Source organism: Scyliorhinus torazame, chromosome 1 (assembly GCF_047496885.1).
Source record: "Scyliorhinus torazame isolate Kashiwa2021f chromosome 1, sScyTor2.1, whole genome shotgun sequence".
In the NCBI taxonomy this organism is placed as follows: Eukaryota; Metazoa; Chordata; class Chondrichthyes; order Carcharhiniformes; family Scyliorhinidae; genus Scyliorhinus; species Scyliorhinus torazame.
This window is the reverse complement of record NC_092707.1, coordinates 383,157,263-383,173,347: the sequence shown is the minus strand read 5'-3', so window position 1 is coordinate 383,173,347 and position 16,085 is coordinate 383,157,263. Positions and strand designations below refer to the sequence as shown.

The 16,085-nt window shown below is 48.2% G+C and overlaps 1 protein-coding gene across 2 annotated transcripts in view; it reads left to right on the top strand.

Annotated features, from left to right (window-relative positions):
* LOC140427002 (lysosomal proton-coupled steroid conjugate and bile acid symporter SLC46A3) overlaps positions 1-16,085 on the top strand; it is a 135,270-nt gene that overhangs the window by 82,649 nt on the left and 36,536 nt on the right. For both annotated transcript variants that reach the window (XM_072512374.1, XM_072512384.1), the window contains exons 5-6: positions 3,876-3,959; positions 4,878-5,034. In XM_072512374.1, coding sequence (XP_072368475.1) covers positions 3,876-3,959; positions 4,878-5,034 — 241 coding nt within the window. The remainder of the gene's footprint in view (positions 1-3,875; positions 3,960-4,877; positions 5,035-16,085) is intronic.

The window sequence follows — 16,085 nt, the reverse complement described above, 5'->3', positions numbered from 1 at the left end:
ATAGATTACAAAAGCAAGGAGGTCATGTTGGAGTAGAAGAGAACTTTGGTGAGGCCACAGCTGGAGTATTGTGTTTAATTCACGTCGCCACATTCTAGGAAGGATATGATTGCACTGGAGGGGGTGCAGAGGCGATTCACCAGGATATTGCCGGGATGGAACGTTTAAGTAATGAAGAGAAGTTGGATAGGCTTGGATTGTTTTCGTTGGAGCAGAGAAGACTGAGGGACGACCTAATCGAGTGTACTAAAGATCATTATAATAATGGGCACCACGGCGGCGCAGTGGTTAGCACTGCTGCCTCACGCCGCTGAGGACCCGGTTTCGATCTCGGCCCCGGGTCACTGTCCTTGGGGAGTTTGCACATTCTTCCCATGTCTGTGTGGGTCTCACCCACAACCCGAAAAGATGTGCAGGGAAGGCGGATTGGCCAGGCTAAATTGCCCCTTAATTGGAAAAGAAAAGAATTGGATACTCTAAATTTATTTTTAAAACTATATATATTGTTATAATGCTGGGCATGGACATGGTGGGTAGGGACCAGCTGTTAGTTAAAGGGTCAGTCACAAGGGGACACCAGTTCAAGTTGAGGTGCGGGAGGTGCGGGGGGGTTTCAGGTAAAACATTTTTACCCAGAGTGTGGTGATGGTCTGGAATGCATTGCCTGGGAAGGTGGGAGAGGTGAGCTGTCTCGCATCCTTTTTAAAAAGTACCAGGATGAACACTTGGCACATCACAACATTCAAGACTATGGGCCAAATGCTGGCAAATGGGATTAGGTAGGTAGGATGTTTTTCATGTGTTGGTGCAGACCCGATGGGCCGAAGAGCCTCTTCTGCACTGTTTTTGCCGTGATATTGGGTTTTCTGTCCAGTATCCTAGTCACTGTTGGGGTCTGGTCCGGTATCGTAATAAGCCAGAAGGTCAGGGGTTCAAGTCCGAGTTCAGTGGCTGAAGTTTTGATATGTTTTTGGCGTGGATGAGGGGTGCCTAGCCCATGCTGGTCCCCATTAAAAGCTACAATCGGCAGCCCACCTGCTAGGTATAATTAAATAATTAAGTGTTTGTTTTCAAGCCAATTGACCCCAATATTATGCTGCCCGTGCTATAACACAGGCCGGGATTCTCCCCTACCCAGCGGGGCGGGGGGTCCCGGAAGGATGGAGTGGCGGGAACCACACCGGTGTCGGGCCTCCCAAATCCGCACCTTTAGGGGCCAAGCCCTCGCCTTGAAGGTCTAGGTCCCCGGCGGAGTGGGTGGCGCGCCGCTGGCCGGTGGGAAAGGCCTTTGGCGCCACGCCAGCCGGGGCTGAAGGGACTTCGCCGGCTGGCGGAAGTCCGCGCATGCGCGGGAGCGTCAGCGGCTGCCATCGCAGAGGCTATGGCCGACACGGAAGGAAAAGAGTGTCGCCACGGCACAGGCCCGCCCGCGGATCGGTGGGCCCCAATTGCCCCGTGCCCCCCCCCCTCCCCCCAGGACCCGGTGCGATTTCTGCCCCCGCCGAATTTTCGGTGCCGGAGAATGCGGCGGCCGGCGGGGGGCGGGATTCACGTCCCCCGTCCCCCCCGGTGATTCTCCAACCCGGCGGGGGGTCGGTGAATCCCGCCCACAGTTGACGTGGGTGGGAGTGGGCAGCCTGTTTCTTCAAAAAAGTTTTTAAAAAGGCAGGAATGAAGATGGCTATTATTTTGGGAAAGAGGGGTGCCTGTTGGAAAATTCCACCCATCGATAATTTTGATTAGTAAGTTTGCTGTGATTAGTAAGTTTGCGGACGACACAAAGGTTGGTGGAATTGCGGATAGCGATGAGGACTGTCAGAGGATACAGCAGGATTTAGATTGTTTGGAGACTTGGGTGGAGAGATGGCAGATGGAGTTTAATCCGGACAAATGTGAGGTTATGCATTTTGGAAGGTCTAATACGGGTAGGGTATATACAGTGAATGGTAGAACCTCAAGAGTATTGACAGTCAGAGAGATCTAGGTGTACAGGTCCACCGGTTACTGAAAGGGGCAACACAGGTGGAGAAGGTAGTCAAGAAGGCATACAGCAAGCTTGCCTTCATTGGCCGGGGCATTGAGTATAAAAATTGGCAGATCATGTTGCAGCTGTATAGGACCTTAGTTAGTCCACACTTGATAATGTTCAATTCTGGTCGCCACACTACCAGAAGAATGTGGAGGCTTTAGAGAGGGTGCAGAAGAGATTTACTACGATGTTGCCTGGTATAGAGGGCATTAGCTATGAGGAGAGGTTGAATAAACTCGGTTTATTCTCACTGGATCGAAGGAGGTTGAGGTGCGACCTGATGGAGGTCTACAAAATTATGAGGGGCATAGATAGAGTAGATAGTCAGAGGCTTTTTCCCAGGGTAGAGGGGTCAATTACTAGGTGGCATAGGTTTAAGGTGCATGGGGCAAGGTTTAGAGGAGATGTACGAGGCAAGTTTTTTTTTTTACACAGACGGTAGTGGGTGCCTAGAACTCGCTGCCGGAAGAGGTGGTGGAAGCGGGGACGATAGTGATGTTTAAGGGCATCTTGACAAATACATGAATAGGATGGGAATAGAGGGATACAGACCCAGGAAGTGTAGAAGATTTTAGTTTAGACGGGCAGCATGATCGGTGCAGGCTTGGAGGGCCGAAGGGCCTGTTCCTGTGCTGTACCTTTCTTTGTTCTTTGATAGTAACCCCTTTCCTTCCTTCTCCCTCCCTTCCTTTTTTCCTTCCTTCTTTCCTTCCACTGCAAAGCCCATACCCCCATCCTCCTCTCACCACCTCCACTCCCAAAGAAGGTGCCCAGTCCCTCCCCGTCTAATATCCATTACTTACCTAAGTCCGAGAACCTTTTGGTCCCATGTCCTGGACTGTCCTGATGCCAAGGGTGGGATGTTCTCTCAGTGACGGGCAACGTCCTGCACTTGCTTCATTGTTGCCTCCCACAGCATACTATTGCTAAGGAGCGGACTTGCTAAAGCGACCAACGTTTTAGTCAGGGGTGAGGGAGGAGGTGGCGAGATGTATGCCCGCCGTAAAATGTAATCTCAGGATTGAGCACAAAATTCATATTGATACTTCAATGCAATACCGAGGGAGTGCTGCACTGCTGGAGATGTGCCTTTTGAATAAAATATTAAACTGAAGGCCTTATTTGTTCCTTCACATAAACAATCCCATGAGACTTGCTGTTTGTTCCCCTATTTCCTATTTCTCTTATTTTGTCGTTATCATTTTTGGTCCAAGGATCTTTAATGGAGTCATACCTTTAAGTTGTGCAGAGGAAGTGAGGAACTGCTTCAAAATAGCAGTGTTCTATAGGGTCTTAGATTTTGAACAACAGAACTCAAGACTTTATGGCACCTGAGAGATCAGAGGGATTTGGTTTGATTTGGTTGGCTGGTGGTCAATGGATTGGCCAGTCACCATCTCCTTCCTGGCAACAGACAACGATTGGCTTCTGTCAGATGGGGTTTTCAGAGGACCCAGCAGAAAGCTTCTGGACTCTGAAAGAGGAAGCTGTGTTTCTCTCTCGCTTTCTCCCATGTGTTGGCTGCTTGCTGTTACTGCGAATTTACATGGAAACCAGTGAACCCTCAACGTGGACGAATCTAACTGGAAGACTTTAAAAGTTTACTTTTTTTTTTTTAGACGGTTACATTTCAAAAACACTTGATTGGCTGTAAAATGCTTTGAGACACCCTGAAGTAAAAAAAAATGTCTGCCTCAATTTAGAAAAATAGATTTTTCTTCCTATCTCTGCAGATCCTTACAACTCCTCCCACTCTTACAGCCTGCATCAATCTAAATAAAAATTATTTATGTGCGCTAATTAAGAAAAAAGCATTAATCATGCACTTCAAATATTAATCTTTCAGGTGCTATAATGAATAGTCTTTGTGGATTCACTGGAGCTGTGCTTCAATCTGTGGCATCCAGCACTGTGGAACGGCATGAACAAGGTCAGTACTGCAGGTTTGCTTGTGAAATAATTAAATTTAATGATTTTATTATAATTCACTTTGACTTGCATTCATTATAAATGGTTTAAAACGTGATCTTAATCTCACTTTAATATTAGAGCACTAAAGATTTCAAGACTCAATATTTCCTGTGTAAATCTCAAAGTAAGTCCAGCAGAGACATGGAACAATTTATTTTCTGTTGTTCTGTACAGAAATGGTGATGTAGCCATAATCACATTGTTACCAAAACTGAAATAGGAAGGTAAAAAATCAGCTGAGTGGAAGGTCTTTCACTTCGACCCCTTCAGTCGAAAGCCAAAGGTTTTTTACAAGTAGGTTGTCCAGTTGTGAGCAAAGGCCCAAAACTCTTTTTAAAATTTTATTTAGACTTTTGGTTTTTGGAATTGCATCAATCATACTGGGAATAAACTTCTACACTACTGAAATAAGCTTGTAGTTTTATCTCCTGTTTACACAAGTTGTTTTTTTCTCTCTCCCATGTTATTTATTGTGCCTTGCCTCATATTTTGTCTTGCGTTTTGGCTCGTATGCAATGCCCTCAGTCATCTCGTCATTTGAAATGCATCATTTCCCACTCAACCATCCAGCTATTTGAATTGCCTCTACTAGTATCTGAAATGAACGGCTACTTTATCGCAAGGGTTCAGATGAACTTTTTGACATTTATATGCATCGATGATGAACCAATTCCTGTAATTTTGCCAGAAATGTATTATTCAATCATTGTTACAGACCCCTGTGTTCTGCTCTCGTGAATTCTAATTTTAATTGTGCACAGAAGCTAAAAGATAGTGATATTTCAGCTGCCATTGTGTTCCCTTGCTACTGAACACTGGCTCGGTGACTGACGATTTGATATTTCATAGACTTGTGTCCATTTTCAATTATTGACAGGTGCGATGTTTTCCTGCATGGCCTCTATAGAAACAATCTGTATTCTAATTGGGGCAACTGTATTTGATGCACTCTATCCTCAAACACTCATATCGTTGCCTGGATTTAGCTTCATTGTGATGGCAGGCTTCCAAGTGATTCTATTGATCCTCATACAGTAAGTAGCCAGTTATCTTCATGAGCTCCCCATGTGTGTGTCTGTGTGATTATATAACGTATGTGAAAACCCCTTCCAGTCGAAATAATGGATAGCGTAGTGGACCGAGACAGCCCCTTCAATAGAATCATAAGGCCGTTTGGCCCGTTGTGTCCATGCTGGCCCTGTGAAGGGACAATTCATTTAGTGCCACTCCCCTGCCTCTTCCCTATAGCCCTGCGTACCTGTCCTTTTCCAATAATGATCCCATTTCCTTGTGAAAACCTCAATTGAATCTTGCTCGATCACACTCTCAGGCAGTGCTCTCCACATCCTAACCACTTGCAGCATGAAGAAGATTTTTTCTCTTGTCAGCGTTGCTTTTTTTTGCTAATTACAGTAGATCTATATCCTCAACCCTCCACACCGTTTCTTGATTCTTCCAACAGTGGGAATGGTTTCTCCCTATTTATTCTGTCAAACATCTTTGTCAGATTTCCTCTCAACCTTCTCTTCTTCAAGATGTGGAGGTGCCGGTGTTGGACTGGGGTGGGCACAGTAAGAAGTCTTACAACACCAGGTTAAAGTCCAATCGGTTTGTTTGGAATCACTAGCTTTCGGAGGGCAGCTCTATCATCAGGTGAGTGAAGAGGTGGGTTCCACAACCACATATAGACAAATTCAATGATGCAAGATGATACTTTGAAAGCGAGTCTTTGCAGGTAATTAAGTCTGCAAAGACTTGCATTCAAAGTATCATCTTGCATCATTGACTTTGTCTATATATGTGGTTGTGGAACCTACCTCTTCACTCACCTGATGAAGGAGCTGCCCTCCGAAAGCTAGTGATCCGAAACAGCCTGTTGGACTTTAACCGGTGTTGTAAGACTTCTTACTGTTCTCTTCTTCAAGGAAGACAGTCCCAACCGATGGCTCCAGGAACGAGGACTTTCTCGTGAATCTTTGCTGCAACCTCTCCGATCACTTCACCTTCCTCCCAAAATGTGCTGCCCAGGACTGGACAGATTGTTTAGTGCCTCAAAGAGCTTTGGTAGATTTGTGTCCAGTGACCTGTCTCATAGGGACCAACACTGGCTGTCCTGAATTAAATTTGACGTTTATAAGGAAAATAATCTCATTCCCCATGAGACCCTGTGTAGATGCTCACCCACGTCTGATTTTAGCCTGCAGTAGTTCTGAAGACCTGTAACCCACATCTTGCTTCTCCACTGACTCAGCTGTTCTAGTTCAGCTCTATCCCATCCTCTTCTGCTCATTAATTTCATTAAATTCCACAGAAACAAAACCAATTTCCACTTCACTTTAATCCTCCATGAATGGTTTTCTTTCCCTCTCTTAAGTTTGCACTCCCTGTTTTAAACTTTTAAAGAGTATTTTTCTGAATTTATATGTTGTATTGCTATTTTCCACTTAAGCTCCCTGTGCATTTCGTTGCCGCCTTGCCCTCTTTTTCATTTCTAATTTTTTTTTTTTTTGGCCTCTGATATATTTTCTATGCTCCGCTTTGTTGTATTTTGCATTCATGAATTTTAGATTGGTCACATACTTATTTTGATTGGTGTGTTGATCTGCTTCACCTCCAACTTGGGAGTTTCCTGTTGTTTTACAACTGCTTGATCTGCCAGTTTTTCTCTCTGACTTAACGAGGGCGAGTTCCCTTTTTATCGAACGCAAACATTTATTTCTTCGCCGAATGTCTTTTCTCCTTTTTTGCTTTTCACCTTTTTGCTTTTTTACGTTGAATCTAATTATGTTAGGATCATTTTTTTCTTGGATAATTGTGTTGAGATCAGGAATAATGTATGGTGGAGGAATAATACAGCAACTTGTCTTTTACCCTTAGCAAGTTTATTCTTCATACAGCTCCGTTGAGTTACAAAACACCTTATGGTTCCCCCACCCCAATTGTAGCAACTCAGGGACCTCGGACGAGTGCGGTTTGGTACTGGTCCTCACAAACGGGGACAAGATGGAATGGCACTCGTGGGGGTCTCCAAGGGGATCGGAGGCCCCCAGCTGGGTAGTGCCCTGTCACTGCGGATGCCTCCTGGGTACCTTGACAGTGCCAGCCTGGCACCATAGCAGTGCCACCTGGGTGTCAGCCTGGCACTGCCAGGTGGCTGGGGCACTGTCAGGGTGGCACTGCCAAGGTGCCAAGATGTCATTTTTTTTGCACACGCACGATTGGGCCAGGATTGCCCACTGTGGGTGCTGGGGGTTATGGTGGGGGCAGAGGGACCCTCCCACAAAAGGGGCAGCACGGTAGCCTTGTGGATAGCACAATTGCTTCACAGCTCCAGGGTCCCAGGTTCGATTCCGGCTTGGGTCACTGTCTGTGCGGAGTCTGCACATCCTCCCCGTGTGTGCGTGGGTTTCCTCCGGGTGCTCCGGTTTCCTCCCACAGTCCAAAGATGTGCAGGTTAGGTGGATTGGCCATGATAAATTGCCCTTAGTGTCCAAAATTGCCCTTAGTGTTGGGTGGGGTTACTGGGTTATGGGGATAGGGTGGCGGTGTTGACCTTGGGTAGGGTGCTCTTTCCAAGAGCCGGTGCAGACTAGATGGGCCGAATGGCCTCCTTCTGCACTGTAAATTCTATGATAATCTATGAAACTCCGTCCATTTATACTGAGTTGGAGGTTGAGCCAAGAGGAAACTAGGAACAGGTGAGCCTCACGTCAGTAGTACGTAAATTATTGGAGAGAATTCTCAAGGACAGGATTTACACCCATTTGAAAACAAATGGACTTATAAGTGATAGACAGCATGGTTTTGTGAAGGGCAAGTCGTGCCTCACTAACTTGATCAGGTTTTTTGAGGAGGTGCCAAAGATGATTGATGAGGAGAGGGCGTTGGATGTTGTTTACATGGACTTCAGCCTTTGACAAGGTGGCTCATGGCAGGCTGAAATGAAAATGAAAATCGCTTATTGTCACAAGTAGACTTCAAATGAAGTTACTGTGAAAATCCCCTAGTCGCCACATTCCGGCGCCTGTTCAGGGGGGCTGTTACGGGAATTGAACTGTGCTGTTGGTCTGCTTTCAAAGCCAGCGATTTAGCCCTGTGCTAAACAGCCCCTGGCTGGTACAAAAGGTGAAGTCACACTGGATCAGAGGTAAGGTGATAAAATGGATACAGAACTGGCTCGGTCACAGAAGGCAAAGGGTAGCAGTGGAAGGGTGTTTTTCTGAATGGAAGGTTGTGACTAGTGGTGTTCCACAGGGATCTGTGCTGGGGCCTCTGGTGTTTGTAGTATACATAAACGATTTGGAGGAAAATGGAGCTGGTCTGATTAGTAAGTTCGCGGATGACACCAAGGTTGGTGGAGTGGCAGATAGTGTTGAGGATTGTCAGAGGATACAGCAGGACATAGATAGGTTGGAGACTTGGGCAGAGAAATGGCAAATAGAGTTTATTCCGACAAATGTGAGGTAATGCATTTTGGTAGGTCTAACATAGAGGGGACATATACCGTAAATGGCAAAACTCTTACAAATATAGAAAGTCAGAGAGATCGGGGATTACACATCCACAGATCTTTGAAAGTGGCAACACAGATGGACACCGTAGCCAAGAAAGCATGCGGAATGCTTGCCTTCATTGGATGGGGCAGTGTGTATAAAAACTGGCAAGTCATGCTACAGTTGTATAGAACCTTGGTAAGGCGGCACTTGGAATATTGCGCACAATTCTGGTCGTCACACTACCAGAAGGATGTGGAGGCTTTGGAGAGGGTGCAGAGGAGGTTTACCAGGGTTTTGCCTGGTCGGGAGCGTGTCAGCTATATGAAGAGGCTGAATAGACTCGGATTGTTTGAGGGGTGACCTGATAGAGGTCTACAAGATTGTGAGGGGCATGGATAGAGTGGATGGGCAGGCACTCTTTCCCAGGGTGGAAGGGACAGTCACCAGGGGGCATAGGTTTAAAGTTTGTGTGGCAAAGTTTAGAGGAGATGTGCGAGGCAGGTTTTTCATGCAGAGGGTAGTAAGTGCCTGGAACGCGTTGCCAGGGGAGGTTGTGAAAGCAGATACGTTAATGGCGTTCAAAAGGCATCTTGACAAATACATAGGTATGATGGGAATAGAGGGATGAGGCACAAGGAAGTACTGAGGGTTTTGGCCAAGGTTGGCATCATGACCGGTACAGGCTTGGAGGGCCGAAGGGCCTGTTCCTGTGCTGTATTCTTTTTAAAAATGTTTTTATTGCCATTTTAAATTCTATATACAGTTACAGATCATGTCCATCACTGTGCAGTACATGTATTATTTTCCTGTCTATTTACATTTTGTCACCCTCTTCTCAGTGCTCTGTCTGTGCGCCCCCTCCCTCCCCACCCCTCTTTTACCGTCATGTCCGCCTCGCGGGTGGGGGGGGGGTCTTCGCACCCCCCGCCCCTCTTTGTGGCGTCCCCTTCATTCCCTTAGGCTCCCCCTGCTCTTCCTCCCTCCCCCTTCCCCTGGGTTATGCATTCCTTCTGGTTTCTAGTATTCTTTCTGTTGTGTTGGGTGCTCTGGATCCGTGGAACACATACAGGTCACCAACACTTGAAATAGTGCAACACTATTTTATTGAATCATTAACTGTTGTAACATACTCTGACTGTGGGTTAACACGATAGTAGCTTTAACTAAAGACCTTTGCCTTGTCCTAACCAGTCGATGCACTCAGCACATGGTGAATATCTATGCTGCAGGCTGTGAGCTCTGTCCTCCTAGCTAGCTGCAGCTCGAATGAGCGGGAACTCTTGATGCCCCCTGTCTTTATAGTGCGTGTGCTCTAACTGGTGATTGGCTGTGGGGTTGTATGTGTTGATTGGTCCCACTGTGTGTCCATCAGTGTGTGTCTGCACCATGTCATACTGGTGTACATTATGACACTTTCTTTCTAGTCATTGTTGGCTTCAAACAGGTCTTGGAACAGGCTAACAAATTGTCCCCATGCTTTAAGGAAGCCTTGCTCCGACCCTCTGATGGTGATCTTCTCCAAGTGGAGAAATTGCGATAGGTCTGCCAGGCAGTCTGCAGCTGTCGGTGGTCCTGCTGATCACCAGCCGAGCAGGATTCTCCGGCGTGCGATTAGGGAAGCGAAAGCAAGGGTGTCGGCCCCCTTCCCCATGTGTAGGTCTGGCTGCTCCGATACCCCAAAGATTGCCACTGTCGGGCACGGCTCCACCCTCGCTCCCACAACCTTGGACATTGCCTCGGAGAAGGCTGTCCAGAGCCCAACAAATTTGGGGCAGGTTCAAAACATGTGGGTGTGGTTGGCCGGGTTCCTGTGCTGTATTGTCCTTTGTTCAATGATCATCATTCGTCTTTCACAATGCAATTAGCTTAATAATGTAATTGCCAAAGCATGCACTTGCTGATATATTGACACCTTACACTTACATTATTTATTGCCTCATTTTTCTCCCAAACTCTATCCATCACTGCTTCCTTGCTCGTATAACTAAAAACATGCAGATCTGCGAATCAGACTTGGACACATTGCAGAAACCTTGGCCATATTTTCCCATCTGACCCGCAGATCATCGAGGGTGGGATTGAAAATTTAGCGGAATGATCCGTTGACTTCAGGTGGGAGTTCGTGAGACTGGAAAATCCTGACCCTTGTCCACTTGGATAGGAAGGATATTTACGCAGAGGTCAGGAGCACTGCTCCCCAGCTTAAAGGTTCAGGGTGACCGCCCCCCGCCCCCTATCACCACCACTTGGGCCGGGAATTCCCAAGCCATTTTTACAGTCATTGGACCATTAATTACTGACTCAGTAAAGTATCAGCAGAGGTGGGTAGGTGACTGGGCTGTGGCAAGTTTGGTGGATGGGGGCATTTAATTGGCTAGGAGGTGTCAGGTGGGGAACCCACCACTTTCCCACCATCACCCTGATTAGGTCCGTGGCAGGAAGGCAATTAATTCCCACTTAAGGGACTCATCCTGCCTCTGCTAGTATTAATCCAGAATTGGGCAGGGGGTTCACTATGTGGGGAGCACAATGAGCAAAATCTGGCCTGTTTGCTTGGAAGCGACAGGTGGTTTCCACATCCAAGGGCATTCACTATTTGATTGAAGGATCTGGCATTGGGGGGAGGGTGGTGGTGGTGGGGGACCCTCTGAGAGACCCCCCCCCGCCCTTGTTGCCGACTCCATTCCCCTCCCCACAACCCTTTTCCCGTGACCCTCTTCCTGCCATCACTCGGCTGTACCTGGGTCCCTCGTTGAGCCCAGGATGGATGTGGTATCAGAAGCAGCCATTGTGCAGCTTCCACGGTGGCACTGCGGAGTAGAGCAGAACCGCTGGTCCGTAATTGGCTGGCAGCTTTCGGATGGCAGGGTTTCCGCCATCTCGGGGGCCCTTGATCTTGGGAGAAGGCCCACGTTCTGTGTACGTTGCAGTTTGGGTAATCACGGAACCAGAAGATTATAGTTTTTGCCTTTTAAAACAAATTAGGATTGTGGGGTTAACCCACCTGATTGCTTAAGGTATTTCTGCTGTTTTGTTAAATAATTCCGTTAAATAGTTCAATTCCACATTTTATCAGTCGAAACGGTGGTTAAATGTTGTTTAATAAGTTGATGGCAGCATTTATAGGGGCGGGTAAGATTCCATGAATTCGTAGGACAGTTTTCCAGAGAGACAGACAATGTGGGGGGATGGGGGGTGGTTTGCCTAATTTGCTTTTTTATTATTGGGCGGTGATGTGCCATCAACTAACTCAAGACGAGTAGTGAACGAAACTGTGGCTTTAATAAGCTAAACGGAAAGCCTCCTGGCCACTGATCCCGAACTGGGGCAGGGCCGGAGGTCAGCCACCTTTATACCGAGCCCGAGGGGAGGCGGAGCCATCAGGCAGCGGTTTACCACAATACATGTAGTACAGTAACAGTTTACCACAATACATATAATACACTAACAGTGGTTTACCACAGGCAGCTAATGTGGAAAAGGTGCTGAGTTGGTGTAGTGATCCAGAGACCACTTGGTTGCAGCTTATGGCGAAGTCATGTAGGGGGTCTGGTTTGCAGGCACTGGCGTTGGCTTCACTCCCGCTTTTGTCACCCAAATACCCTGCCCCTGGTGGTCGGATCCACTTTGAGGATATGGGGACAGTTAAGGCAACATTTTGAGCTTGGGTCTCTGTCGAAGTTGGCCCCTATTTGTACCAATCATCTGTTCAAACCAGACAAGCTAGACCCTTTGTTTAGGGAATGGGGGAAGAAAGGGCTGAAAAGATTGGGGAAATTGTTTCTGGAAGGGTGATTTTCCATCTTGGGGGAATTGAAGGTGAAATACGAGCTTGTGGGGTTGAATTTGCTACATATCTCCAGGTTTGGAATTGTATCGAAGGCCTTCCTGACATTCCCCGAGGCGTTGCCGATGTCTCTTACGGAAAGGATTCTTTCACTGGTGGGGTGGGAGGAGGGTAGCACATCTGGCATCTAAGGGTGGATCTTGTCAGAGGAAGTGGCCCCAGTGGATGGGGTGAAAGCTGGGTGGGAGGGGGAGCCGGTGCTCATAGTAGATGATGAGGTGTGGGGTAAACACATCCTTGTGTCCGAGGCTGGGCTTGATCCAGTTTAAAGTAGTCTTTAGGGCGCATCTGACTAACGTGCCGAAGAGCGCTTTTTTTTCTGGAGGTGGATGACGGGTGTGAGCGGTGTTCCAGGGGTCCAGCCAATCACATGTACGTGTTCTGGCCCTGATCCAAACTTGCAAGCTTTTTGTGACTCCTTCCTTAGCACAATATCGATGATTCTGAATGTCGAGTTGGAGCCCTGTCCTAGTTACAATATTTGGGGTGTTAGACTTGCTGGAGCGGAGGTGAATGTTCTCGGCCGTGCCTCGTTGATTGCCTGGAGGCGGGTTCTGCTGGGTCGGAGGTCTCCAACCCCACCCAGCGCCCTGGCACGGCTAGGGGACCTAATGGCGTTTCTGCACCGGGAGAAGGTCAAATACACCGTGAGGGGGGGGATCTATTGAGGGATTCGACCGGAGGTGGTGGCCTTTCATTGCCTATTCTAAAGAACTAATCTCCATCAGTTGCTAGGGGGCTAGGGAGGGTTGGGAAGTGAGGGGGGGGGGGGGGGGGGGTGTTGGGTTAGGTGGGTTTGTTTTCTTTTTAGTATTTTTTCTTGAAATGTTGCACTGGTGAATTTGTAAAAATTAACATTTTTTGTAATCGATAAAAACGAAAAACTTTAATAAAAATGTTCTTTAAAATCTTCGGTGAATATTTTTGATAACATAGTATGATTGAAATCAGATACAACAGAAACATGTTGCACAAATGGCTTAACTCTATAATGGTAATCTTTGATAAGTTTGTTTTCTTCTCGCCTGCAAACCTCACTTCCGCTGTGTTATCATTGACCTTTTCCACATGTAACATTCCAATTTCCACTTCTAGACATATCTTTTGTAAATTTATCCTTGTGCTTGTGATATCTCTGATTCCAATATTGAATAACATGTATACACCATAGTGACAACACTGACAATTTGCAATGGGATGGGGATAGTTTTGTGAGGTTGAAAACGGTGATGTAAAGTGGTTGTTGCTGTTCCTTGCATTTTTCATTGAATTTGTCGCACAGTGGAGATCACATTTGCGTTGCCTCACAAAGAGTGAAAACTGCACAGTGACTCTGGAAGGAGCTCTTTGGCCACTGGGAGGAGGTTTTTTGAGCAGAATCCTTGCAATGATCCTTCCTGTGACAGACACCACTGTAACTCCTCTGTAGTTAACGCAATTGGACTTGTCTTCCTTTGGCAAAGTGTCAGGCTCACACTGAAAACTGGAGTATAGCTTTCTAGTTGCAAGAACAATTTTCTCTCCAGATTGTGATGATTGTAGGAATTTGAGATATGTTATATGATATGTGATATGCAGTATAGCCTGGGTTAGTGTGTGTATGACTGCTGCAGTAGTTATTTTAAAAATCCTGGTTTGTAAGCCAGCTGGACTTTTCGTGAGCCAGAGGTGCAATTAAAGCATCATAAAAGTTTGGGCTGATGGATTTTTATTTATATTAAGGGGGTTCTCTTCAGAGTAGTTAATTAGTGGCATTGGGCGGGATTCTTTGTTTCAGGGACTATGTCCCCATGCCGTCATGAAAACTGTCGCCTTTACCCCAGAAAAACTGGCGTCAAATGCCACCGGCGCGATTCTCCACTCCCACGCCGGTTGGGAGAATCGCCTGGGCCGCCAAAATTTCTGGGGACGAAGGTCCGACGCCCTCCCGCGATTCTCCCAACCGGCGGGAACGGCCCGGTCGAGATTTGCGGGTCGCAGGCCGGAGAATCGCCGGAGACACCCACAATGGCGATTCTCCGGCACCCCCGCTATTCTCAGGCCTGTATGGGCCGAGCGGCCAGGCCAAAATGGCGGGTTCCCCCAGCGCCGTCCACACCTGGTCGCTGCAGTCGTGGGCGGTGCGTGAACGCTGGGGGGGGGGGGGGGGTGGCCTGTGGGGGAGCGAGGGGGGATCGTGCACCGGGCTTTACCTGGAATGTGGGGTGGCCCGCGATCGGTGCCCACCGATCGTCGGGCCGTCCTCTCTGAAGGAGGACCTCCTTCCTTCCGCAGCCCCGAAAGATCCGTCCCCCATCTTCTTGCGGGGCGGACTTAGAGAGGACGGCAACCACGCATGCGTGGGTTGGCGCCGGCCAACCCGCGCATGCGCATATGACGTCCGTTATGCGGTGCCGGCCGCGTCATCTATGCGGCGCCGCTTTTACGCGGGCGACAAGGCCTGGCGCGTGTAGATGACGCGGCCCCGATACTGGCCCATTGTCAGGGCCTGAATCGGTCGGGACCGGGGCCGTTCCGCGCCATCGTGAACCTCGACGGCGTTCACGACGGCGCGGCTACTTCGGCGTGGGAGTGGAGAATCCCGCCCTACATATTCACAGCCCTGCAGGGGGCTAGCAGGGACCCATCGTGAAACTCCCAGCTCCAGCTGAAGATACGGGCCCCCAGACTTCCGGGTCAGAGGGTGCGCATGCGCATGGCAGTGGCCTCCAGCGGCCGTACCATGCTCCATGGCGGACTCGGACTGCGATGCTGGACGGCATAAATAGTACCCCCGATCAGCCGCGTGCCCGGCCCGGACCGCCCGCCCAAAAATAGCCCGGTCCCGTATGAGGGCCCCCTCCCCCATGCCCTCTGATTGGCCCGCCCCTGACCATGGCTGCCGCGGACTGAGTCCGCAGCCGCCACGTGAGTATCGCGAACGGCAGGACCATGTTAGATCCACGCCGTCGGGACGTCAGCCGGTCGGGGGCGGAGAATAGCGGGGCGGGTCTTTGGCAATGGCCGCAGGTAGGGGATACGCGGCGTGGCCTACTCTCAGAGTACACCACTTTTCTCAGGCCGGCGAATCGAGGAACCAGCGCTGATCCCAATTCCATGCGCGGAAATGGATTCTCCGCCACAGCACCTGATGCGATTTTGGCATCTGGGTGCAGAGAATCCAGCGCGGTGTGTTCATTTTAGTGAGATGATGTAGTTAGTGGGACGAGCTGGGGTCGAAGCAGTCAGGCGTTGAGGCTCAGTTTTAGTTGGTGGCTGGAAGGCGAGCTGAGAAGGTGTTTTGAAGAAATACAGCCAGAAATTCTGCATTACTCTGACGGGGTCAGGCCTCTTTCTTTAAGGCAGTCTCAAAAGATCTCTTTCTCAACGCGGAGTATTCAAGACATCTCTGAACAACAAGTATTCCTCAGTGCTAACTGTATTTAAAAGTGGATTGGGATCTGAGATGGTTTTGTTGTTTGAGATCACTATATGGATCAGCATTGTGTAAGGGGTAATTTTAAGCTATTTTCTGTGTAATGTTAAAGATATTTTAATACCACATTCATAATGAAGTTTGTTTCGATATATCATATCCCTATTTTGTGTGAAATCACTCCTGGCATGAGGTATCCTTTCCTCAGTCTTAGAAAATTAAAATAAAATATTGGGGTTTCTATCCAGCTTCCTAGCAACTGCTGGGATCTGGGATCGTAATAAGACCGTGAGCCTCTTAAAGGGAAAAAAAGAGTGGGTGGGGTTT